At 42.1% G+C, this 12,144-nt stretch overlaps 1 protein-coding gene across 2 annotated transcripts in view; it reads right to left on the bottom strand.

Moving 5' to 3' along the window:
• Nucleotides 1–7,634: 7,634 nt before the first annotated feature.
• The window catches only part of HMG20A (high mobility group 20A), a 69,729-nt gene continuing 65,219 nt past the window's right edge, over nucleotides 7,635–12,144 (bottom strand). The window contains exon 10 of one of the 2 annotated variants that reach the window (XM_060005565.1): nucleotides 7,635–10,183. Coding sequence is in view for 1 of the 2 variants with exons in the window: in XM_060005564.1 (XP_059861547.1) it covers nucleotides 10,134–10,183 (50 nt within the window). In the remaining variant the exon portion in view is untranslated. The remainder of the gene's footprint in view (nucleotides 10,184–12,144) is intronic. The other variant, XM_060005564.1, reaches the window with a different exon arrangement.

Below are 12,144 nucleotides of genomic sequence, written 5' to 3'. Positions count from 1 at the left end.
ATAGATGCTTACTTAACACCTACCCTCCTGCATCTCAAACGAACATGCCCACAAGGATCTCTGGCTTCTAGCCTCTCTCACCTGCCCTGGTCTGCTCCTCCCCCAGCTGCCCATCTCAATAAATGGTGCCACATGTACCCCAATAAACAGTGCTCCAATGGATCTGTTTGAAGCCTGAGGTTCATCTGCAGCTGCTCTCTCTCCCTCCCTCCTTCCCACCTCTAGCCCATAGCTCTTCCTGTTATTTGTTCCACACTCTTCTCCCCTTCATTCTTCTCTGCTACAGCCTCAGTCCGAGCTCCCATCATCTCTCACCAGAGACCACAGCCTCAGCTGACCTCCCTACTTCAGTGAGTGCTCTCCACAACCCACTATTCAGAGAGCAGCCAGGAGAATTTTTGAAAACCACAAATTGGATTATATCACTTCCCTCTTTGAAACCTTCAATGGTTTCCCCCTGCACTTCATATCCAAAATCCTTTGGATGGTCCACAAGACCTCATATGGTCTAGCTCCTCTCTGCCTTTTGCCACTCTTCCCCTTGCTTTTTCTGCCCCACTCCCTTGATTTTCATTCAGTTCCTCTAAAGCACCAAGAAACCAAGAACAAACAAAAAAAACCCTGCCGTCTGGATCTTTGTTGCGGCATGTAGGGTCTTAGTTGCGGCATGCGGGCTCTTTTAGTTGCAGCATGTGGGATCTAGTTCCCTGACCAGGGATCGAACCCAGGCCCCCCCTGCATTGGGAGTATGGAGTCATAACAGCTGGACCACCAGGGAAGCCCGTGTCTGTTTTGTTTCATCATGTTTCTTCCACTAGACAGTAAGCGCCATGAAAGCAAGAACCATGTCTGTGTTGCTGTATTCCTCGAGTCCGCCACAGAGTGTAATCAGTATCAGCTGAACAAATGAATGAAAACTATACTGCAATATGGACAGCTGCTAAAAGGATTTATGCTTCCTTCCTGGGGAATCTGCCTGGTCAGACCACATGTTACCCCCAGATTCCTCCTTGAGAAGGATTCCTCATTGTGGGTTGGGAGAAACCGAGCCAAATTACCAAATGTTTGTCCAATCTGCTCCTTTACCACTCCCAATACAGGCTCTTCTTACTTCTTGATCTGAGTTTTTTGACAGTCTCCTAACCAGTCTATCTCCATACTGTCTTGAATTTAGGAATCTGGCAAGGACTAAGAACTGCAGGCATGGATGGGGAAAAAATTACATCTTGATTTTCATAAACCTCTAACTGAAAATTTGCACTTCCTTTGATTATAAATGTTGGCAACCAGTCCCAGGAGTACTGACAGGACCAGTGACTTCGGCACCCACAGAATCACAGATTTTTTTTTTTTTTTTTTTTTTTTGCTGTACGCGAGCCTCTCACCGCTGCGGACCCTCCCGCCACGGAGCGCAGGCCCAGCGGCCATGGCCCATGGGCCCAGCCGCCCCGCGGCACGTGGGATCCTCCCGGACCGGGGCACGAACCCGCGTCCCCTGCACCGGCAGGCGGACTTCCAACCACTGCACCACCAGGGAAGCCCCTTGAATCACAGATATTTTTACAACACATTACTGCTGTTGCAGATGTTGAAATATCATTTATGATCATTACAGCTTTAAAATTATGGTAGTTATTAGAGCTGCTGCTAGATTACATTATTTAATCCTTCAGTAAGAAACACAGATATTCCCATATAACTTTTTTCATATTAATATATTTAGTAGTAATGCTAATATTTTGATAGTTATTTTTCAGTATAGTTGATTTCCTTGGTAATGCTATGCATTTCATTTTCTGCACTTGAAACATTATTCTGAGAAGGGTTTACAGGCTTCACCAGATTGCCTAAAGTGTTCGTGGCAGAAAAAAGTTTAAGAACCTCTCGTCCAGTTTTTCTTCATCTCACATCACTGCCTTGCAAAACAGCCTTAATGCCTTCCCCCTGGCTGCAAAGTAAAAGCTAAATCCCTTCGTATGGAATTCAAGGCCCATTTGTAATCCATTTTCAAAAAACCTTACTATCTTCATTTTTTATCAGTACCCTGGATACAACCTGTGTTCCAGTCGCACCAAATTACTGGAGTACACCAAAAATGCACTCATAGCTCCAGGTCTATTTTTAGCTTCTCTTCAAGAACTACTCTTTTTTTAAGGCCTACCTCAAAATGTTACCCTGGTAAAGCCCTCTTTTGACTTCACCCAAGCACAACCACTGAATCCTTCCTTTGCATTTTTAGGAACACTTTGCTTATAGCTATTTGATAATTTATCAGATCCTGTGTTTCTTTTGTGTTATATTGGGAACTTCTTGAGGAGACAGACGTCCTCAACTTTATACCTTAGACCCATAGTAAGTACTTGCTTGAAAATATTTGAATGAATGAATATATGTAAAATACTCATTCTCCTGAGGGATCAGTAAAATCGATAACGACCACATTAGTTTGTCCTGCAAAACAAGAACTTCTTTTGATACATATAAGCCCACTTGAAAAATCCACCAGCCCCAAGAAAAATAGAAGGTTATCATCTTACAGTCACTGCCTGGACCCAGCTGCCTTTAGTTAATTTCTATCCTTGAAGATAGGAGAAGCATCCCTAGCAGGAACCCATTTGCTGATTCCATAAACCTTTTGGCTGTATCACTAATGTCTTCTCATATTTCCCTTCTTTGACTGATGCCAAATATATTTTCATCCAGTCTCCTTCAAGCAGACGCTTTCTATTACTTGCCCAGGATTTTCTAACCATCAGGTTATGGTAAGATTTTTATATCCTAGAACATTCAGCTGCTTTATGCCAATCTTAAATAAATGCAGATGGAAGGTTTAAAAAATTCTTTTCCTAAGGAGCTTGAAAAATTAATAAGGAGCCCATTCCTTAATTTCATAGTTCAGTGAACAGCTTGAGTAACCGGATCTACGCGTGTGTGCGCAGGCACTGAGGATGAAAGGAATGTTAGCAGCCCTGACCTGAAGTTAGAATCTCACGGAACCACAGACTTTTAAGAGCTGAAAGGAACCTTTTAACGAATAGCTGAGAGATGGGTCTTGCCCAGGGGTTGATCTGCTGGTTGAATCTCAAATTTAGCAAGTCCACATACAGAATTCTTGCTCTTTTCCTCCACGATGTTTCATCCTTAACTCTATGCGTTCTCAGGCCATGGCACCTCTGTCCACTACCCAGTTGCTCAAGCCCAGAAGTCTAGGGGTCAGGTCATTCTTGATTCTTTTACCTTCATTCTCCACATCCAATCCCTCAGCAACTTATGTTCATTATACTTCCAAAATATGTTCTGAATTCATTAGCAGTTCTTTCTTTTTTGCCCCCACTGCCTCTACTCTAGACTAAGCCACTGTCACCTGGACCAAACTCCTTTATTTATTTTTTAATTAATTGATTTTATTTTTGGCCGCGTTGGGTCTTCATTGCTGTGCGCAGGCTCTCTCTAGTTGCCGGGGGCTACTCTTCATTGCGGTGTGGTGGCTTCTCTTGCTGCAGAGCATGGGCTCCAGGTGCGCAGGCTTCAGTAGTTGCGGCGGGTGGGCTCAGTAGTTGTGGCTCGCAGGCTCTAGAGTGCAGCCTCTGTAGTTGTGGCGCACAGGCTTAGTTGCTCCGCAGCATGTGGGATCTTCCCGGACCAGGGCTTGAACCCGTGTTCCCTGCATTGGCAGGTGGATTCTTAACCACTGTGCCACCAGGGAAGCCCCATGGGCCAACCTTCTAATTAGCCTTTCTTTTTTTTTTTTTTTTTTTTTTGCGGTACGCAGGCCTCTCACTGCTGTGGTCTCTCCCGCCGCGGAGCACAGGCTCCAGACGCGCAGGCCCAGCAGCCATGGCCCACGGGCCCAGCCGCTCCGCGGCACGCGGGATCCTCCCTGACTGGGGCACGAACCCGCGTCCCCCCCATCGGTAGGCGGACTCCCTACCACTGTGCCACCAGGGAAGCCCTAATTAGCCTTTCTGATTCCTCTCTTGCCTCCTCACAATTCCCTTCACAGCAGCCAGGGTGATCCTTTAAAAATATAAATCAGATCTTGCCACTTACGTAGAACTCTCTTCACGCTATACTTAGGATACAATTTAAACTCTTTACCATGCTTTACAAGGTGTGTTATTTGTGTGTTATAGAATCTCATTATTGCCTTCCTTGCATCTTCAGAGCACTCTACCTCTCATTTACTCTGTTCCAGCCTCACTAGTTTTTTTTTCCTTGAACCCAAAGAGTTCATTCCTGCCTCAGGACTTTGGCCTTTTTTCTATTCCCAGTTGTCACAGGGCTGGCTTCTTCACATCAATCTGCTTTCTCTAAACATTACTTTTTCAGAGAGGCTTTTCCTCTACCCTAGTTAGTTTGTGTCATTTCATCTCCTCTAGGCAACTAGCTGACATGAGTCTGTTAGGTTACTTGTCTATAGTCTCTTTTCCCCCAGCAGGATATAAACTCCATGGGGACAGGGACCTAGGTTAGCTCCTAACACAAGAAAGGTATTCAACAAATACCACTGAATGATTAGGTCAAATTCTGGTTCTCAGAACCCCCATACTGTGCTGCTGCTTGAACTCTTGTCAGTCTCCTTAAATATCTCTAAGACAGGACCGCCACAGTGGAATTTGGAGTCAGAACGATCTGGGTATAAATCTCTTCTTTGCCTTTTCCCAGTTGTATAACCTGCAAGGTGCTTATCAGCTTTGAGTCTTAATTTACGTACTGGATAATGGGTGTAATACTCTATAACGTTGTAGTACAAATTAAATGATATATATAATTTATATAAAAAGCAGAGCAAAGTGCTTGGCCTATAGTATGTATCTAATTGTTCTTTCCCCTTGAGTCTTCCATTAATTACAGTAGCTAATATTTACTTAGGTGTCTATTCTGTGACAGGTACTAAATACCTTACATGGATTGACTAATCCACATAAAAATTCTACACAATAGACACTATAAATATCCCTGTGTTACAGGCTGAGCCACAGAGTGGTTTAGGCAATTTATCTAAGGTCACACAAGTAGAAAACCACAGAGCCCAAACCTGAACCCAGCAGTTCAATCCAATTTAAGAGGGAGTGAAACAGTCATTGATTATCTTTATTGTGACCCTACAGTAAGAAGTACGTTTCACATTGTAACCCATCACATGTGTCTGTTCTGAAGTGGAAACAAGTTTTCACAAAATAATATTTACCCTTACTATATGGAATGCATTCTGATCGTTTCTCTTCAATTTAATTAAAAAATGTTATTGACCAACTTATTGATTTAATGTCCCCTTAATGAGTCAAAACCATACTTTGAAAAAGTACTGTCTAAATTACAATAATCCAACTGCTCTTACCTTCCAGTTACCTCAACTTCTACTACAAAAACTCCGATAGTTATCAGTCTAGACTTTTATATTTCATTTACATTTCAGATAAAGTCCTTATTAGTTAAGATGCTGATCTCCTAAGACTCAGATGTGCTCCCCATGCAAACTCTCTGGCAATTATGGAAAAACCAGCTCTTGTCAGATGAGATTCAAGCAATTCTTTCAAAATTATTTACCACTATTAAAATTCAATACAAGCTGTCCTGTGTTAGAACAATTGATGCAGATGTCTGTCTTTCCCACTAGACTGTCACGCCAAGGGCAGAAACACGTTTTATAAATACTCTTGTGGTCCCAAATAGTGAACTGACAAGCAATGGGGAACCCAGCAGCTGATTATAAAGAACTGCTTCTCAAGTGTCAGGTGGTGTTTGAGACTCAGACAAAAGACTACTTCTATACCCACTGTCTTATATATTATCTAAACATCTAAGGCATCTTCTTTACCAATGCAGTGTTGTAGGTGGTTTACAAAAATCCTTCTATTTGGACAATTTGCATTGACCCCGCTCTTAATTTCCCAAAGCCATCCCTATCTCATGGCTCCTTCTCCTTCCTGCATTTTTCTAGGCTAACAGAGCTTACATTTATGCTTCTGGCAGAAGTTTCTCCCTATAGACCACATTCCCATGAAAACTAAACTGAAATGGCTTCTGGGTGAGAGGAAGTACATTAACATTTTTCAGTTGACCTTTGTAACTCTTGATCCTCATCTTTTTTGTGAGTTGGTGTATGAGCTAGTGTTTATTTCTATAGATATTATAAAATATGTTTCTGAGCACAGGCTATGTATCAAAAGGCAAATAAATAAAACAAAGAAAAGGCCCTTGGAACCCTCAGTTGCAAGGCAGGAAATTTAGAGGGCAGGAAGTAGCTATGAGCTTTTCCGCCAAGCAATACTTCAATTTCCCCACCCTCAGGGAAAGATTATCCTGTTGTTGTTTTAACCCGGCAGATGCTGAGCAGTTAGAGAAAGGGAACAAACAACTGGGGGAGATATTGCCACCTGTTTATGTTGACTTTTACCAAACAAGACTGGCCACCAGTGTTGAGGGTAAGGGAGGAGCTAAGGTGGGAACAGGAAATGCTAACTCAAGTTGTCAGCTTTCTGACTGTTTAAGGGGGAAAAAGGTGCCAAGGAAGTACGTGGTCATTCTCGATAGCCAAGAGGCAAAGGCAGGATGATGCATCTTGTTTACTAATATAGCAGGGCTGGCCTTAGTGTATGCATGGAGTCACACATGTGAGTCATGAAATTAAATGAGCTGCCTACTCTGTATTTATTTTCTCCTTCCTTACTGACTAAAACCTGTATATTATTGGGGGCAGTAATGTCCAAGGAAAGATGAGATTCCTCTGCCTTCCATATAGCTAGCTGTTGTCATGTGATTGTGTTCTGGAAGTTGAGTGTGGCTTCCAGGAAGGCTCTTTAAAGGGTGCTGACTCAGCTGAGTTTGCCTGTTTTGTCCTTGCCGGTTTTTTCTTTTCTTTATGCTGCCAGGAATTTCAAATGACGGCTGATGGTCAAGTGGCTATTTTGGACCTTGAGGTGACCCTGAGAAAGGAACCATATTGTGGTGCAGACAGGAGCCTCTATATTGGTCTTGGACTGCCTACCTTTGGAATACTTTTCAGTGAGAGAGATAAGTTTCTTATTCAAGCTTTTGCTGATTTGAGTTTCTGTTAAATGTAGTCAAGCCTGATCCTAACTGAGTTACCTCAACAATTCTTCGCATTCATGTAACAGAGTCTTCATATCCTCCAAGGCATGGTCGATTCTGTTACCTGATTCTATCTTTCTAACAAGTGTAAGAGAGCTGAGGCATGTCAGATGAGAAAACTGAAGCTGGAACAAAGCAAGTCTCACCCAATGCCACACAACTAGCTACTTGGAGAGCTGCAGGGTTTGGAAGCCAGGTGAGCTCACCCCTAGGATTTTAAAAGCAGGGTGGAAGTAGGTGACAAATTTCCTTTAAAAATGATTCTGATTGGTGAAGTAGTGGTTATTTTTAAAAGCAAGCATTTAAGGACAATTTATCTCTTCAGTCAAAAGGAAGTCAAAAGTCTCCTATCAAGGGGACTGAAGTCACTGACTTTAAGAACATCAGACTTTCAAGTTGCCTCCAGAATACTACTGCTACATTAAAATGAATTATAACTCATTGTATTCTTACAACATACATTAAGAGAGCCGAATTCTCAAACAGGCTAGGACACATTTTGAATAAGCAATTAGTAAAATGAATGTGTTACTGCTTTAAAAGCATAACAGACTTGATGATTAATGTAGAGTTGACAAAGTCTTTACGATGAAAAGGCAATGCAGGTAAAAATTGAATCGGGTGGATTCAACACAGAAAAGTTTTAATGAGGCAAATGTCAAGCAAGCATATCGACTTCTTAAAAAACAAAGAAAATCTAAAAGTTTAATTACAAAAACACTTGTACAGAAAACTTGGCATTTCAACAGTTTCAAACACATGTACACACATTTTTTTCTAAAATTTTATTTTGTCAGAAATAAAACACTTTGTCTCATTTTCCTCAGCTGCTCCTTGTGTTTCAATAAAAAGAAAGAAATCTGTAACACTGAATAGGCAACAACTTATTTCTTGAGAAGAACATGTAAGTGCAATAACATCTACAAGTTTACTGGGAAATGTGAATTAGGTATCATGTTAGCCTGTGACCTCATTTAGTACCTCCTGGCTGGGCACAGAGGAGAGAGGAGGTGACGCAGACCTGCTTGTTTTGTGGCAGCTGAATCCCAGCCACCAGTGAGTCAGGTGTGTCGCTGCTAGCAGGGCCAGCCAGCATGTCAAAAGCAGGCTGTTATTTTGTGAAAATGATTTCAGACTGTAGGCTTTCTCGAGATCTCATGCTTTCCTAAATATGCAGATGTCTCAAGTCAATGTCAGGTATCCTAGCTAGACTCAGGAGAACGACGATCTTTGGACCAGCTTACAGCCTTTCCTGGTCTACGGCACTGCTAAGAACGCTGTGCAAAACTGACACAAAGGAGAAACAGAGAGTAGGAGGAAGAAAGGAGAGAAAGTATTTGGCAGAAGGCAGACACAAACTTCCAGAACCGGCTTGGATGTCCTGCCACAGACAGTGCATTCCAGCTTGGACTTAGCAGGCAGGGAGTCTGAAAGAAGTCAGAGGAATGGCAGGTAAGAGAAGGAAAACAGGAAAATAGAGAAGAGCAGGTGAGCTGGCTAGGTTTACAGAGATAGATAATGATGGGCTCTTATTCTAAAAGCCTGCCAAGTGGTGATACATGGGCTTTGGTACATGGAAATTTGATGTGTATTCATATCGGAATTTTCAAAAAGGTTTTTTTTTGTTGTTTTTTTTCCTTTGGGTTAAGAAAGAAATCAGGGGAGGAGATGCTGAGAAGACAGGATGAGGCAGCAACATGACGGGGGTTTCTGGCTTGCACCCTGGCCTGTGAGCATATTGTGAGGGGGCCACACTTCCACCCGCCTTCGGTGGTGTGGTGCCTAGACAATGGGCTCAGGAGCCCTGCTTTGGCTCCAAAGATCTCAGCTGCAACCATCAGCCTCGTGCTCCAGAGCATCCAAACACAACACAACAAAACCAAACCCTGAGGTGAGAAACAGAAACCCTTCTTCCCTTTTGGTGTTTAAAAAAAAAAAAAAAATCACTTACTAATTAAGCAGGGAGAAGGAAGGGAAGCCTGTCCTTTTGACACAGACTCTGCAGTTATGATTACAGAAGGAAGACAAAGGACATGAGAATTCCCCCGTGTCCTTCTCCATCAGCTGGAGGCTATTCTGAATGGCATTTCCACCCATCCGTATCCATGAATCGGTACACCTCAAGCAGACAGGGATTCTCTCTGTTTTCACTTATGATAAACTTTAGGATTTTTTTCAATACCAAATGAGAAATGACTTTTCTCGTTCTGTCCTGTTTACCAATGACCTTTTCCTCAGCAAAAATATTCCACAAGTCACTGCCAACAGATGGGAACAGAAGAGCCTTGCTGGGGCTGGGACGCAGGGTATGTGCACGAGCAATGCTCAGAAAACAGCAGGCAGTACCAAGGAGGAAGGAAAGAGCATTCTCCTTCAGGGCAGCAACCACAAAGCCTCCACGAGGGCTGGCACCCTGAGCGCTGTGTGGGATACGAAACACAGCCTCACTCCACAGGACACTGTCAACAAGAAGCTCCTTTCTTTGGAGTCACAGCAGGACAATGATGGGAGAAGACTGGGCCTGTCCAATGAGAGAAACTCTCCTTCAGAACCCTGCTGAGCAACAAAGCCAAGAGGTCAGAAAGTGGAGATGTCTAGCTTGGTGGGGGTGAAGGAAATAAAAAAATAACCCCCAAAAGCATTAAGAAAAAGTGACAGCTAGGTAGGAAAACCACTGATAAAACCACAGAGCCACTGATAAAAGAGTCCAATCTGAATGAAGCAGAACAATAAGAAGGCTTCCTTTCTGCTGCAGAAGATGCCAGTCTCAGGGGCACCTGGTCAGCAGAATATATGCAGACCCACTTCAACAGAAATAGAAATGATAGGAAACCGAAGACTCGGGAGAGTGGCTGTACACGGTCAAAGCTTCACGAAGACGATTCCATAGGAAGTTCACATACATGTTCCTTTTGTTGCTCCCTCATATGGCTTCCTGGGGTGAAGGCATTTAACTCAACTGACAGTTCCTTCACAAGCAGAGTAATCTGTACCTCCCTCTCTGCCTCCACTCAATTCAAATTTCCATGGATGGCTTCTCATTCCAAACAAGTAAAACCACTTACAGAACATCTTGGAGCTCTAAGACCTGTAGAATTGGGAGAAAAAAAAAAAGGATACCAAAACGTAAGCACAGATCAGAAAGGGTTAGGGCTATGGGTTAAAATAATGCCTTGCTCTATTTTCAAAAGGGTTAAGGTACGTGGAACCTAGAAGAATGGTATAGATGTTCTTATTTACAAAGCAGAAATAGAGACACAGACGTAGAGAACAAACATATGGATACCAAGGGGGAGGGGGGTGTGGGAGGAACTGGGAGATTGGGATCGACATATATACACTCTTGATACTATGTATAAAGTAGATGACTAATGAGAACCGACTGTAGAGCACAGGGAGCTCTACTCAGTGCTCTGGGGTGACCTAAATGGGAAGGAAATCCAAAAAAGAGGGGATATGTGTATACTATGGCTGATTCACTTTGCTGTACAGCAGAAACTAACACAACATTGTAAAGCAACTGTACTCCAGTTAAAATTAATAAAAAAATAAAATTAAATTAAATGGAAAAAAGAAAAACTTCATGGAGTTGTGGCAAGGAGTCAATGAGCCAGCACACGTAAAGTACTTAGGATGTGCCGGCATGTGTAAATGCTCACAGTGTTGTTTATTATTATTATTATGCAGAATAAACACCCAGTGCTACGTGGCCAAAAAAAAAAAAAAGGGTTACGGTGAGTAGCAGGGTGTATGTAAACTAAAGAACTCATAAAGCTGCAAGCAACCAACCTCACTGAGGCATTTTAGACAACATTTCAATGAAAAATGTGGCCCTGCTCCAGCTCAGCCACAATGGGGAGGTTGGAAAATTGCCAGCCGAACACAGAAAAGCAAGTATCAGGGACAAATCTGATGATGAAAAATTAGTACTTTACTTTAGTCCTGGTCAATCAAAACCAATTTTCTTCAAGTATAAATCTAAGGCCCTCTGCATGGATAGGGATGTACTGTGTGCATAAGATGAATACATTTTTACATTGATAAAAAGGCAATCACATATATATATATTTTTCCAATCCTCAAACAGGCAAATATTTATCACTTGGTTCAACTGAAATCAAGCAACATATGGCTTTTGATAGTTTATATACAGTAGTCATCTGTCAATATGAAATCACCCCCATGACTTCCTCCCAGCTCCACTTTTTCTAAGTACAAGTCAGCCACAAAGAAAGATGACAGCTGGGGTAATTCTTCCATTGTATAACTATAAAAATAATTATAAAATGGCTGACCAAAATTTTATAACATTATAATTGCTGGATTGTAATTTTTTCCTAATTACCTCCCATTTATCTTAATGCTCTCATTCTAAGATTTTTTTTAGTGCTTTCCCCTTACACCCATCCCTACCTCCTTGTATCAACGTTTTAGAAACCCCACTGAGTTTAGATACATGTGTTCTAGTTCTGGATTCTGCACCCACATACTCAGGTATTTTCAGGCAAGAGATTCTGCCTCTTTGGGACTCAGTTTCTTCATATGTAAAATAATGGGATTTCTAAACACCCCTTCCAGCTCTAATATGCTCCTCTAAAGCTGTAGACCATTAGCTTCCTTCACTCACTGGGTCCTGACAATGGAAGAAACCTTTGCCAAGCTCATGTCAGAGTAATTAATTGCACCATGAATGCTGGGGACATCAGGCCTAGCTGTCTGTACATATTTGTATAATGAGGGCAAGCTAGTGTTAATCACAGTCTTTATAATTGTTTCATTTGACAGTTTCAGAGGGTACGGAGAACTATCCATTCTTAGTTATGTTTATATGGCTAGATTGTAAGAATCTGCGGTAATAAAATGGTTCACATTTTCAGGTACTGTTTCTTTCAAGAGCAAAATATTTGTAGGTTAAAATCAAGAATAATCATCACATTCTAGGTTTTCAAAGACACCTCGGAAAGCAGATACTACAGTTTATATCCTTAAGATAGATAAAGCTTTAGGAGAGTCTTACTGGCCAAATGCTCAAAATGGAAAACCATTTTT

This window comes from Delphinus delphis, chromosome 2 (assembly GCF_949987515.2).
Source record: "Delphinus delphis chromosome 2, mDelDel1.2, whole genome shotgun sequence".
In the NCBI taxonomy this organism is placed as follows: Eukaryota; Metazoa; Chordata; class Mammalia; order Artiodactyla; family Delphinidae; genus Delphinus; species Delphinus delphis.
Note: the sequence above shows the minus strand (reverse complement) of the source record. Positions and strands in the feature narration are given on the sequence as shown.